This window comes from Diplotaxodon limnothrissa, linkage group LG5 (assembly GCF_057381915.1).
Source record: "Diplotaxodon limnothrissa isolate DT_005_m linkage group LG5, D_limnothrissa_male_GT1.1, whole genome shotgun sequence".
NCBI lineage: Eukaryota > Metazoa > Chordata > Actinopteri > Cichliformes > Cichlidae > Diplotaxodon > Diplotaxodon limnothrissa.
This window is the reverse complement of record NC_140600.1, coordinates 31905086-31920749: the sequence shown is the minus strand read 5'-3', so window position 1 is coordinate 31920749 and position 15664 is coordinate 31905086. Positions and strand designations below refer to the sequence as shown.

The window sequence follows — 15664 nt, the reverse complement described above, 5'->3', positions numbered from 1 at the left end:
TGACTAAGACAAAAACTGAGGTTCAACTAACGGAAGAACTCAATTCCGGCACCCTGGTACACCCAGCAAGGGTGAGGAGTGTGATACCCTGTAGTTGGAGCACACCCTGTGCCCCCCCTATTAAAAAAGGGAACCACCACCCCAGGCACTGTCCCAGATGTCCACACAATGTTGCAGAGGTGTGTCAAATTCAAATTCAAATTCAAATTTTATTTGTCACGTACACAGTCATACACAGTACGATATGTAGTGAAATGCTTGGACAACTGCTCGTGACCTAAAGAAAACAAAAAAGGAAAAGGCTATGAATAAGAAAGGAAATAAATATGAAAAATTAAAAAGGGTAAATTTAACTAGGAAGGAATAAAATATAAATTAAGGTTAAAAATGAAATAACTGTACAACACAAATTAGAATGAAGGGTAAATTTAACTGGGAAGAATAAGATAAAGATAAATATATAAATATATAAATCATATATAATCTTGGTGTCAACCAAGACAGCCCTACAACATTCAGAGCCTTTAGGAACTCAGGGTGAGCCTTGTCCACCCTAGGGCCTGGCCACCAAGGAGCTGTTTAACTACCTCAGTGACCTTGCCCTCAGTGATGGACGAGTCATCCTCCTTGTCCGTGGACTCTCCTTCCAATCCCTTTGTCAGTGGGATTAATAGGTTCTCGAAGTGTTCCTTCCAAACTTCAACTATATACTCAGTTTAAGTCAGTAGCACTCCACCTCCAATGACCACCGCTTTCCCCTCCTGAGTGTTTGCCAGAATTGCTTTGAGGCAATCCGAACGGCTTTTTTCATGGCCTACCCAAAATTCTCCCACACCCGAGTTGTTACTTCAGCTACCACCTAAACTCGTTCCATCAGCTGGCTCCGAAATACCACAGGCAAACCAAGCCTGATAGGACTCCTTCTTCAGCTTGACACTGTCCACCATCTGGTTCAGAGATTACCAGCACAACAGGCACCAGCCACGTTGTGGCCACAGTTCCTTGTAGCTTCCTCTGCAATGGAGGTGCAGAACACGGCCCACTTGGACTCAGTGTCTCTAGGCTCCCTTGGAATAATTCCAAAGTTTTGAAGGTGTGGGTAGTTCAAGATCTTGCCTCTGCCTGACGTTCCCAGTGTACTCTCACTATACGTTTAGGTGGAGGATGCTGGAGAGACCACATCCAACTCACCACCAGGTGAGTTGAAAGCTCCGCTCCTCTCTTCACCTAAGTGGCCAGAATATACGGCGGCAGATACAATGATACCATTGCAAAATCGATCATCGACCTCCAAACGAGAGTGACCTGGTGCTACTTGGACATCCTTTTGTTGGAACATGGTGTTCATTATGGACAATCTGTGGTTTACACAGAAGTCCAATAACAAAACGTCACTCAGGTTCAGATCAGGCAGGATGTTCCTCCCAATCACACCCCTGGAGGTCTCATTGTCATTGCCCATGTGACCACTGAAGTCTTACAGTAGGACGAGGGAGTCACCAGACGGAGCACCGTCAAGCACCCCACTCACTGATCCAAATAAAACTCGGTACTCTGAACTATCATTTGGTGCATATGTGCAAACAGTCAGGACCTGTTCCCCAACCTGATGGTGTAGAAAAGCAACCCTTTTGTTCACCACAAGCCCAGGGGATACAAGAGTGTCCACCCCTTCCCGTTGCCTTTTACCAAGGGCAATTCCAGACTGGATCAGAGTCCAACAGGTCTCTCTGGACTGGTTCCAGAAACCAAGTTTGGGGTGAGTCAAACTAAATAGCCTGTATCGCTCAACCTGAATTACTACCTCAGGCTCCTTCCTGAGCAGAGAGGTGACGTGTCAGAATTGCAAACCTCTATACCAGGGGATGGGACCGCCAGGGGCTACACCCCTGACTACTGCCTGACACACATTGCACCAGGCCCCTATGGTGCTTCTTGCAGCTGGTGGGCCTACAGGAGGGTGAGTCCATGGCACATCTCAAGGCTGCACCCAGTTGGGCAAACTATATTGACATTTAGTTAAATATTGCTTAAGCTTAGGAAATGCTTTATACATATATTTTCCTATAGTCAGTACAACAACTCTAGTGTTGACATCTTTAATTTTCAGACGTTGAGCTTACAAGAATCCATCATTTTCTATTAGTACATACAATGCTGTCTCTTGGAAATGCTGTTTATTTGCAGCTTATGGTGAGCGGCCTAACCTTTAACTCATTCACTGCCAGCCATTGGCAGTGAATGAGTTAAACCCATTGACTCATTCACTGCAATTGACGGCTATAGACGTCAATGGCAGTGAATGAGTTAACTGTAAATTCAGTAGACTCCTCCTTAAAGCAAGACCTATTTTAAATAAAGTGAAGGGAGTCGTGCTCATACAATAATAACGGCATCCCCCTGCATTTGTTTTGAAAACAGATCAGTCATTAAAGTGCATCAAAGACACCATAAATGACACAATGCAGAGCAATAATGCATTTTAATGAAGACCCTCAAGCTAGAATGATAAGATTTCAGGGTCTGCAATTTGCCTGTACTGCATTATACAAAATCCGATCACCAGAAAAGTCATTAATGTAAAAAGTCGGACACTTTCACAAAGCAAATCTGTATAGCTCTCAAGAATTACTGGAGAGTTTTTGGCTTAAAGAAAAATGGTCGGGCAAGAATGTGATGGCGGCAGCTGCTACTGCTTTCCATTTTAAGTGCTTATCAGTGACTCACTTGAAGTGAGACAAATTTCGTCTCTTTCAACTGTAACATTTTGCAGATTTGCTTTACTTCAATACAGAACTTTAAAACATATAAACCATTATAGTGGACATACAAGGGCTTTTTGTTTTTTCTCCTTCAACAGCTACCTAATTATAAGCAGCACTTAGGCAGTGTATCACACCAACTGGGATTTTAATAACTGTTGAGTCACCAGCTGTGAACTATTAAGAAATGATGGTGATGACCACCAGATTGAGAAATCAAATTCTGAGCAACATCCAGTGATGCCTCTCATACAGCTGGCTCAAATCATAGCTTGTTTTCTAACAACTGCGGTTTGACAGCACATGGTTGTTCTTGATGTGACTACTGGCATTGACCTCCTTGAAATGACAAATGGCTAGAAATAACACAAACAAATGCTCCAGAAAGCAACTCATGCTTAATGGCTTTGAAACTGTAGAAAGGTTTACTCACCCTATACCAAACAATCTCACGCAGCCTTCCATCAGTTTTGAAGTTACACTTGAGAGTAACAGTCTCACCAACAACAACAGGAGGCAGGGGCTCTATGGAAACTGTCAGATATCCTGAAAAAAGAGAATGGAAACAAAAACTTTTAGTACAGTAACATACGATAACTACACCTTTTCTGAAACAGTATATAATTTAGTGGTTCTTTTCTTCTTCTTTTTTCTTTAGAAAAGAACTCAGTAGTGTAGAATTAATAGATTCACTCTGGGGGAAAAAGTCATGTTTTATCCTATACAGAGAAAAGAACATGTTACCATGCATCCCTTCATTGATAGTTACATAAGTCACGGGTTTACAGATTAAATCAAACAAATGAGCTACAGTGCAACTTCTTTTAACTGACTTACTGCAGGTTTGCCAAGAAGTTGTCTATTTGATTGTTGCATTATTATTTTCATTGGATTTATCCAGCACATTTGGTTGTGCAATGTGTTTTAAGCTTTTCACCAGTTATTTTTTTAAGTTGTTTGCCCTTGAATACACTGTTAGATTAAATAGTTTAAACATTTGTCATTTTTATATGTACCATTTGTCCATTGTTTTTAACCCTGTGAAAGGAATTCTTTCTTTCTTCCCATACCCAGATTCTCGAGGTTCTGGGTGCAAGGTTGAAGTGTTTTATCACAGGAACGTCCTTTTGAAGATCTGTTTGATGTTTGGTAGAGCTTCCTACCCTTTGTATGGTTTCACTGTGTTATCTTTGGTAAACCATACATTGGGTGTGGGGGAAGACTACCCTCTTTATGACCAAGGATGTTGTTCCTGCTTTTAGGTTTTATGACCCTTTGATCAACACACACACACACACACACACACACACACACACACACACACACACACACACACACACACACACACACACACACACTTACATACAGTCCTTGTCTATGTAACCAAAAGGGGTTGCAGGGGGAGGTGTTTTGTAAACTATTGTTTGAAGTTTGTCAATAAAAGGCGGCGAGAGGAGGCCACCATTGTGGTCATTTCGACGTGCTGGACACAGATGAGAGGCCTCCCTTGCGCAAGAAATCGATCGAATATTGTTGCCTTGCTTTTCTTTCATGGGAATAAGTCTTAGAGACAGCGGGGTCTGAGTTTAGACCCAACATACACATCCTCCTTCAACCTCTAATAGAAGCAAAGCCATTTCAGCAGCATCATGACAATGAATAGTTGGTAAAGAACATGATGGAAAATGTCAGGCACAACATGGGCAATGCTGCTATTGCTTCTGATAGGGCGGGCTGATAATCCATATACAATAAAGTTTTCTTCTTACACTTCAGAATCACAAAATATACTATCTAATTTGTTCCATGCAGTATGCAACCTCAAGCTGCCTAAATTTATTGTAATTGAAGATTAAATGAAAGCTGCTGTGATAAAAAGTCAACAACACACAACAAAAAAAAAGCTACGTACACACAGAAAAACAACAAACGCAAAACGAGAAAAATCTAAGAAAAAGTAACTGCCAAATACAAGGTCAAACTCTTCAGAGATGAATGCTTCATTGTGCCTGATCATCAGCCCTTTGCGCACAAAAAAAAATCACACAGAGCTGCAGTTTCACAATTCAACACTCACACACACACACGGGGTGATAACAGAACAGCACATCAGCATATGTGAGATTATATCGCCCAAATAAAAATGGAGTGATACAAAGGCAATTACCTGGTGATAATGAGAAGACCTGAGAAAAAATAAATACATCCAAAAACTGTCGGGGGGTGGGAGACTAACGACTGAAGGAAAGGATATTTGTACTGAAAGAGTTAACTGAATCAAAAAGAATTTATTATAGCTATATACAATCCTAAAAGATATAGTATTTAGTTTATGCATTAGCAATAATCTCTTTACATCTGGCTAAGGCAAAATGAAGCAGTTAGTAGGCTCATTTCCAATGACAGACAAGCTACCCTCTGCTCAACATATCACCAGCGTCAGCACATCCAGTATTTAATGAGGGAATTATATCTCAGAAAACAGATGGATATAAAAGTGAAAATATAAAACTGAATAAAATGGCACTTAATGGCCAATATTTCTATATAATATTGACACACTGACATAACTAACAGCATATTAAGGACATTAGTGTTTTACAGAATTCCCCAGGTGATCAGTGTAAGAAATGGACAACTGCAGAGACGTGTAGCATGAACAGTCCACCGTAGGTACCTAATTATAGGATGAAAAAGCACTTTTTGTGCTTCCGTGCTGAGGAAAATAGTGATCAGAGGCAGAATGTTTTTTCAATATCCATCTCACTCACTTGTGAGTATATCTCAGAAATCCATTTCATTTTTAAGGACTGCACATAAATATGCTCACGGTCTTGTGCAAAGAATGTAATTTTGTCATATCACCTCCACCGGTCACGACAGATGGCCACCCCCTCCCTTAACCTGGTTCTGCCACAATGGAAATTTAGATATTTAGAACTGATTTATAAAATGATGATTGTTTCTCCGAGGATGTTAAAGGTGGTAAGTAAATGACATTCACAAATATAAGTGAAATTCACAACCACCAGACATTGCATTAGACCATAAAGCATATCAAACTAAAACCAAAACAAATAGACATGTCAGCCATGCCTCCACTTGCTTTTGGTATATCATCTGCCAGAAAGCTTAGGGACACTACAGCCAAAGAAAAGAAAAAAGAAATCTCCTGCCAAAACCATCACAACCATTAGCCCACACTAGCATTATAAAATATCATACACTGAATGGCCATAACACAATACAATAAGCCAACTGATTTTAGGCCCACCATTGTGATGAGAGTCTTTACTGCTGTTCTGCTGCTCTCCTCTGGTTTATACACAATGAAGAAAACAAGGGAGAGCAGTTCACACTGAGCTGAAATTAAACAAGTGTACATAAATTAAAATAAATAAATTTCCTTTTTAATATTTAGATTTTTTGGGTGCGCTGACTCTAGTACGAACTCTACCATCTCCCTGCTATTTTCTGCAACCTTTTGTAAATACCAGAAGAGCAAGATACTGAACAGAGAAGCTCTGACTACAACACACACAGAGGAGTATTTCATTTTCTATAGTACACTGCCTGGCTTTTTTGTTTTATTCTATGATGAACCAAATGTTTTCAATTTGCCAAAACTCTAAACTGCAGAGTTTTTTAGGCCAGTTCAAAAACTCAACTACTATGAAATCCGGCCGTTGTAATAGATGCAATACACAGTTTACCGTTCCCTTCCCTGAATAAGACATCATACATGGTAGCATATGTTGCTCTAAAACTTTTCAGAACAGTCTAGTCTGGAGGACCCGGTGTCCATTTTTTAAAAACAGCATTTAAATTTTTTGATTTTTCTGACCACAGAACAGCTTATCACTTTGTCTCAGTCCATTTTAAATGGGCTATGTCCCAGAGAAGACAGCAGCATTTCTGGATGTTCTTTTTCTCTGCATAATAGCTTTAACCTGCATTTGTGAATGGCACAGTGAACTGCATTCACAGGCAGTAATTTCTGGAAGTATTCCTGAGCTCTTGCAGTGATTTCCATCACAGAATCATGACTGATTTTAATGTGATGTTGGGCCCAGAGATCACTGATTTTTGGCCTTGACCCTTGAGGATGGAGATTGCTCCAGATTCTTGCATACTTTTGATATTATGTACTGTACTTGATTAGATATTTCTTCACAATTTTTACAATTTCACAATGAGCAACATTATTCTGAAATGGTTTGCAGCTGGCAGATGCTGTTTTCGCAGACTGATTAACCTTGTCCATCTTTAAGAAACCCTGCCTCCCTGAATGCCTTTTTGTTCTCCAATCAAGTTACTGACCTGTTGCCAGTTAAACCAATTAGCTTCAAAATATTTCTTTTTAGTACCAATTACCTTCCCAGTCTTTTGTTATGTTCCAACATTTGTGAGTTCTACTGTCAAAATCAACATGAGCTAATATTTTATTCTTAAAATAGTACGCTTTCTCAATTTGATATAGTTTCTCATACTGTGAATAAAAGTACGGGTTTATGAGACTTCGAGTCTTTATTTTATGTCTTGATTTAGATTGTAAACAACCTTCAAACTGTGTATCCATTAAAGAAACTGTCATGGAAGTCAAATTACATCATATATAAGCCAACATGACACAACCAACATGATAGGATGAACACGGGGACATTATAGGTGAGCCATGTGTTTCAGTAATTCTGTGCAAAACTTTACTAGAAATCCTTGGTTCTTGGTGGCATACTCGTGTTCTCCTCCAATATAGAGTCATGTGAAAAGAAAGAACAACCTTACTGCTTTCACAGGAGTTAAGAGGGAAAGTAGCAGCCAGGTGCCAATTGAAAGCCCGTGGTAAGTCTTTAAGAGAGCTGTGCATAAACAAATACCCACAAACTTGAATAGACTGAAGAGGAGTAAAGAAGACTGAATCAAAATTCAAGCAGAGTGAGAGGTGAGACTGATAAGGTCACACAGAAAACAATTATTTCAAGTTATTTCTACTAGATGTGCTACAGGATATTCAAACATGCGGTGTCCTTAGTTTTTCATAGGACTACATAGAGTCCTGTTTTCTTTTTACGTTTGTTTCATGTGACTGTAGTTGCTATCTTGTTCACCATGATTCACCTCAGCTTGTTTGCCACAGTTTAGATGACAACGTGATAATCTTTCGAGTATTCCTTTGATAAAACTACACTGCATCTCACTACTTCTCCAAAAAGCATAATTGCTCTAAAACACTATCTCGAACACTGGAAAACATGAATTCCTATAAATATGTAATAGGTAATAGGTAAAAGTACATAAAACTGACATACGTATAGTACATTAAAGAAATGTAAGATGTATCGTCACTGGTAGACTCAGCTGTCTCGCATGTCAGTGCACCTAGATATGCTTATTAAGGAATCTTAATTTAATCAGCAGGCTGAAGAGACCTTCTCTCCAGAGTCAAATTGAATGGATAAACCTTTTCTGGGACTGCATGTCATTAACACAGAGCTGATGCTCTTACGGAAAATCCTCACCACTTACTATGAACCCACAAGAGGAGCAGGCTAGCCTTGTAAATGTCTCTGTGCGAGTTTTTCAGTGAGGTGGCGTAAATGCATATTCAAAAAATAAAAAATAACAATCATAATTCTGTGGAATGTAGTGTTAGTCATTCGACAGGAGACAAGTGTGTGTCTTGCCTTCAGTAATGGACATATTTAGTTGCAAGTGATAAATGGTGGTTCTTTTTTGTGGTTGCAGGGATTAATTGTGAACAATTCACTGACTATGTGGCACAGAAAAAGAAAGTAGCATAGCCACGGACATAAAAATGCTGCAAAGCATATGGAGAGGGATGAAAAAATTTTAAAAGAGCACATTACATGGGTTATGCACTCGTACCGGAGAAGTTCACATTTCATATAATCCCTATGAGAAACTGGAGCAGTTTCAGTCTGAACACACCAAGACACGAAGGCACAATTCCCATGCAATTAAATGACTTCATCAGTTAAACACATTTTATTTACCCATTCTCACTTGAAAGTGTTCCAGCAAAGCTACATCCCTTGTTGTGATTGATGTTGTAGTTAAAATGCAGACTATGAGGAAAATTCACAGAGCGAAAACTCTACAGTGCTAATTCACTTTGAGAATACAAACCCACAATGGCAAGTTTTTTTTTGTTTTAGTTTTTTTCTTAACCACCCATGAGATAAATTCACAAAACATTTCAATTTTGTGATTGTTTAGACAGCTGTCTTCAAAACCATATCTGCTCTGAGTGGGCATACAAGTCTCCAATCAGCCGTTGTCCATACAAAGAAACACTTAATATAAAATCTGCAGCACAATTTCTCTGCAGTTTTTCGTGCTTTTATGATTCCACTATATTTCAGTTTCCACTGCTATTGCTTTTATTGAAGCAAAACATATGCCTCACTCTAACCCAACTTACCAATTATGAGTCTGTTCTCACAATCAGACTCATGTTACTGTGGGAATGAGAACATGGGTCTATTTTCATTCCCACAGTGTCAAACACTGCTGTTCAGTCAAAGCCAATAGCATCTCAGAGATACCCACAAGATGTTCTTTTTAACGCTGTGGGTACCGCTATCATATAATGTGGTATTTAAAACAAACCATGATTTTTCTTTTCTCAATCTAAGTAGGCAGTTAAAGTACATGTCTAGCTATTTTATTCCTTCAGTGTGGCGATAAAAGATGTATTTTTGAAAAAATTGGGGGGAAAAAATCTAGGAGATCATTAGTTCTCTGCTGATTTTCTTCATTTAAAAAACCTTCATACCAACATTTCTCTTACCAATTAGGTATGTGATCACCTGTGTATACGTTCACATTTTATAAATTGGAATGTGGCCTTGAATGTGTTGGTAAAAGCATTAACATTAAAAAGTGTGGTTTGATGACCGGATAGTGATTGTCAATTTACAGCCTGCTTCACCTATATAAGACATAGTATGGCCTCCATCCCTTTCCTGGTTAAATCTTTCAGTGCTACCTGGGGGTGGAGTTTTACTATTAAGGAGAAGGCATGCTATCTGGATATTTGGATATCCATCTAAAAGAGGCGGGGCATTCAATTATAATTCATTTGGAGCTGAATATTAATGCTGATGATATTTTATTTTTGTATTTTTTTAAAGTCAGCATTCAAAATATCGGATGACATTTTGAATGTGCACGGATTAATTCTCATACCCATAAATCCCAGTATTTAATCCACTACATGGTTGTAGTTACTACTATACAGTCGATACCATTTATTCAGTTCATTTATTTAAATTATATTTTGAATATTTTAATACACGAGACCTCACATAAGTCAAACGTGTTTAATAATGCAATGATATGCTGTATTAAACAGTTATTGATCCAGAGTTATTTCGCTGCTTTGAAAATTTTTAACCTTACGTGGATGTCACATCACTTGATCCGTCTATCAGGTGAATACTGGTGTGTATATACATATATATATTAGAAGTTGTGCCATGCATTATGAACATCCTCACTTTAGCTGTATTTACATTCAAAGGTAGGGAGACTCTTTTTCACGTGGGATTTTTTTTTTGTGCGTTTCTGCTTTTTTGTGCTGCACAATATTGAACCTTTCAGCGATATTTGGCACTGCCTCTAAAGGAAGTCTCAGATATATTGCTAACGGTGCTCACAGCCACCTATCCATAACCTTTATCTGCATGAATCTGACACACCGCTAGGCCTGAAATCCAATACTCCCAAACCACAGCAGTGACTCTCACATGGTGGCTAGAACCAACAGAGCTTGTGTTGCAAATAGTTCCAATTAGTGAGAGGAGAGACTGAAGAAATGTGAACGGACATTTAAAACACACTTGATCAAAGAAAAATGTTCAGCACCCTTTGAGAAACTAACTGCTTTAAGGGGAGATAATTTATTGTGACTGATCGTGAGGTTAAGCCCATTGTTCTACAAAAAGAACATCCAGAAAATCCTTGAAATTACCGGTTGTAACTAAAAAGTGTTTGCCAATGAAGAAAAATACTAGCAGATCCCTGTAAGAGCACATAGGCAAGTGTGGAGTGGCCAAAGAGTGCATGGCATTTAATTGGCTCATATTAGCTGGTTGTGGAGGCAGACAAGGCCTCCGGCTTGTCTTAATCCATCAGAGGCGCTGTTGGAACAACATCTAATGAGGGCTGCAAACTATGCTTTCTCCCATTAATAACAGCAATTTGCCAAGATGCAATGAGAAAACAAAACACAGCCAATGATGGACCGGCCCAAAATGTGCCTGTTATTGTGCTCTGTGATTTATGGCTATGGCCTACCTTTGCTTAGATGTCAGTGCGACTTAATGTATGAGAAAAATGGATGACTAAGTTTCTCAGAGCGCCTCCTCAACTGTGCCTCCAAGCAATGTAAACAAACAGAACTGATCTGGAGTGTCGAAAGCATGTTTGAGGTGATCACTTCCAGAAAATGAATATGTGGGATATAATATGGCAATTTTAGTGGGATTTTAGCAAGGATTGGGGATTGATTTAACAGACTGTATTGGAACAACAAAATATTTTACACCATCACACACATATTCAAGTGTAATTAAACACATAAAATATGCCATGTAAGAGAGTCAGCTATAAATGTCTACAAATGTGGACCCATCTGGTAATCGGTCGATTCATCTGCTAACTGCATTTCTAAAATTATGCGCTGGATTTGAAGGCAGTGGTTCAAAGCTTGTGGGCAGTGATGTGTTTTTAATAGGACGGAAGGCTCCTTAGAAAATGTCATGACTGATATGTGTTTTACAATGTACTGCTAGCAACAAATACATTTGTAATATCTGCGTTTAATCACTGTTCTTGTAGGTTTGTCCAAAAAGGAGTATACTTTCATCAAAGATTAAAAATGCAGATAAATATCAGAAAAAAATAACCTTTTCCCCACATCATTTTTATAACACAGACAAGCTAATATACTAATATAATAATAAAAAAATACAAATTATACAATAATATTTTTTTATTTTAAGAAAATGGTTTCTTACAGTCATTTTTGAACCTTTCAAACAACACAAAAAAGGTTATGGCTCTGGTTATATATATATTTTCTCTTTTTGTCTCTCATTTTGTTTCCCTGGTTGTCCCTCTATGTCTAAGTCACTTCCTTCTCCTTCCTTTCCTGCGCATACCATCAGCATGCTTAGTTGTAGATCATCAACCCATCTGCAGCAGCAAATCTATACCAGCTCTCCGGTCACTCTCTGCTAGATTGTTCTGCATAAAACAGGTTACTTTTAGGTCTCCTTGCCTCATTGTGCTGCGTAGTTAACTCCCCATGTTTTTGTTTTGTAATATTATTCTCCTGTGCTTAGATCCACCACCTCATCACCTGTCAAACCAACTCTGTTTCACTCCTCTTCTTGCCTACGGCTCCATTCACTAGCCTGACCCGCTCTCCACCTGTCAACCACACCAAACCCCTTGGTCACCTGTCTGCCAGTGTACAAGCTTTCAACGCTCCCATCTTACAACCCCTTATTAGCTACCTGTGTCAGCTTGTTCAAACACCAACAGCATTCTTGTGTCTGCTTGCTCTACTTTCTTAACTGCGCTCTCCTTACTCCAGTAACCTTAAACGGATGTAACGTCTGTGTTTCCTTACAAGTGACTCGTATCATGAGAAATACTAAACATCTAAATTAAAAATATGAATTTGTACATCTCTGGCAATCAAAACATTTCAAGCAGAACGCACCGAGCAGCCAAGCGATTTGTCTGACAGCTTGTGGTGCCTTATTATTCTCTGTTGTTAAGCTGTATCTACCTTGGGTGCTGCATCCCCCAGATTTCACAAATGTCATGGTGTCAAAACCAAACATGATGGCCCCAACTACCAAAACAAGGTTGTGAGAAATTGGCTTTTCCTTTTAACTATACTTATTTTTCAACATTCACAGATACCCATGCAGTAGATTCAAGACAGAAAAATAAGCTATTTTACCCTACATTACTGAATCTTATCCTATTGAGTGCAACAGATTAACAATAAACAATAGAGTTTGTCCAATTCATTAGAAAATACTCAAAAATACTTATTGTTTTTCTTTTTTTTTACTCCATCTTTAAATTTAACATATTTACGAGGCTGGTAGTCAGCATGGATGAATGAATGCTGCAGTGAAGAATGTTCAACACACCTCAGGTGGTGATTTGTAACTGTACATGCAAGCTGAGCTCAGGAAGCGTTGCGTAGCGGGAGAAGCTCGATGACTGGATGTTGATTTATTCTTGCCAAGAACACAATCTGTGACCATGCGGAAGGTCTTCTTTTGCTAACAGAAATCTGGGAGTTGATTTTTTCAGTCAGTGATTTACTGTTTAATGATATGCCTAAGCTTCAAGAGTGTCAGCACTTGGTAGATGTAATCCCACACACACACACACACACACACACACACACACACACACACACACACACACACAAAGCCCATATTGCTCACAATGAGCCATGTCAGTGGGTCCTCATTCTGAATGGCCTCAGGCCTGTGGAATTATTATGTCATTGGTAAGCAGAGTTGAAGCTAGAGAGGAAATATAGCCAGTCTTCCCAGAAGAGTTAGTTAGATGCTATGTACCACTCTTAGCCACTCAACTAAAAACTTTAAATCTTAGATCCCTCTATACCTAGTTTTTTCTCATCTATATTTGTATTGGTGTACATTAGCCAGTGAGTACATATATTTCTCATTATTTGCTGTGAAGTTATTACAGTAAAGCACTTTGAGTTACATTCATTTTAAACTTTTAGAAAATAAATGCCAACACATAAACATGTTTTCCTCTCTCAAACCATTAAGGAAAAAAACACTCTTGAGGTTTAAATTGTATAGCTTTCACAGAAGGCATGCATGATAGAGACAGAGGATGACCACTGCTGAAGCATGCAAGTAGACCCCAGGGAGTAGTAGTAGTACCAGATTTTCAATGGCCATGCCATCAGGAAAAATGGCTCATACAGCCATGTCTGGTGTAGATTATCCAGCTGGGAACTTGTATGTGCAGAGAAAAATGTGCCATTAGCTTGTGTGTTTTCACTGGAGATTTCCAATGCCTCAGGAGTTTACATGATTTGATAATTTGTATGTCTGAAGAGCACTGCCTGAAAAACTGGAAAATGGGTAACTAAAAAACAAGCAAACAAAAAAACCCTCCACAGTCCTTTCAACAGTGGAAAGCACTTGACAAGAGGGGTCTGCAGTCTGCATAGTGCTTATGTTACATGTTTTACCAAAGATGTCAAAACATAAAATGTGATAGTTTACAGATAAGATTATTTGAGTGAAACTGATGAGAAAGGAAAACTTGAGAATGAAAAAATGCGATGATAGACAGCAAAGTGGAAGTACCTTTAGCTGTTTGGCTCAAGAAAGGCAAAATCCAAATACCCAGTTTATTTCATTTAAAATCTACTGAGGTATGAAAGTGTCAGGTGTCACTAGAGGATGGTGTGGATGGATGATGGTAAATGTATACAAAGTATTAGATAAGGATGTAAAAACCAAAAATAACCGAACAAGTAAGAATGATGGAAGTGGAAGCTTCTGAGAAAGAGAGAAAAAAAGGACTGAGAGAGCAGCCTTTATATCCTTAATCACTCCACATCTCCGAGCTGCTGCTGCCTAAAAAAAGGAAGAAGCAGGGTGCACAGAGGCCGGGCCATTACAACATACATAAAACAAAGAAAAAAAACCCCCATAAGATTTTACTACTATATTACTATATATAGTTTTTAAGGACAGAAATATGTCTTTCTGTTTATATGTGCTTTTAAATTATTACACAAAATGCACTCATGTAGAAAATGCACTTAAAGAAAAATCTTCCTCCTCCTAACTAAAGTTATTCATTATATTGGAATATCTGGCAAATTTTATGAAGATAAAGCCATTCTTAGACAGACCAGTAGGATAAAATGCCTTTTTTAGTTTTTGAAAGGATATTACACTGCATCATCCCACATATATAGATTCATCTGCCTTCTAGCATCATTATTGCAGCTGTGTAAATTAGTTGTTATTGTTGTGGCTGCCAATCGAAATAATTTTGTTTTGGGAGAAGTGAACCAATTTCTTTTCTTGGTTGAGTTGGTGGGGGTTGGCAGGGGTGCAGTGTCTCAGCTTTCTGAAGCCAGATGCAATCAAAAAGACACACATCTATAAAGACTGAAATGTGTGTTAGGAAACAATAAGATGCTTTTGTAACATGTTTCTCCCCTAAACTTATGTGCCTCCTCACTGCATTAGAAATCCAAATAATACACTCATGTAGGAGGACCAGGAGTTTCTGTTCAGAGCTGCAACTCGACCATCTCCTAAATATTTATGTGAAAGAAAAACTGAATGATGCACATAATGTCAAGCAAAAACCTCTACTTTAGGGTGAGGTAAAGAGCTGAAAGTGCATTGTTTCACAATGAGGTTGGATTTTTATGTAATGCTGTAATTTTCAGTTCTTCCATGGTACTGACTCAATGGTCAGTTAGGGAACATATAAGCAGCCATGTAGAAAATGGTCTTATTGACACTTGACCATAAAGAAGTATAACAAAATGTAATATTTTATTGGCGGTATCTGCAGTAAGTGAATCAGCTGCAGACGTGCACTGAAGCAGATAGTGGCCTAAGTGTCTACTCAGCTTAGAAGTGTTTATTTTGCCTGAAAATTAAGTGGACATCCACATTACAGACCAAATGTGTTCCCAAATACCACCTCACCCCCAAACAAAGCAATTTATCAAATAGCATTTATGATTCTATTCACTATTTTTTACTCCAATATTCATAAAAGCCTCTGGTACAAAAAGTGTGGGTGTATGTAAGTAAACTCATCACTGACAGGGCAGGAAT

The 15664-nt window shown here is 38.6% G+C and overlaps 1 protein-coding gene across 1 annotated transcript in view; it reads right to left on the bottom strand.

The window, feature by feature from the left end:
* igsf21a (immunoglobin superfamily, member 21a) overlaps positions 1–15664 on the bottom strand; it is a 203676-nt gene that overhangs the window by 135822 nt on the left and 52190 nt on the right. The window contains exon 2 of the mRNA XM_085354552.1: positions 3196–3308. Coding sequence (XP_085210678.1) covers positions 3196–3308 — 113 coding nt within the window. The remainder of the gene's footprint in view (positions 1–3195; positions 3309–15664) is intronic.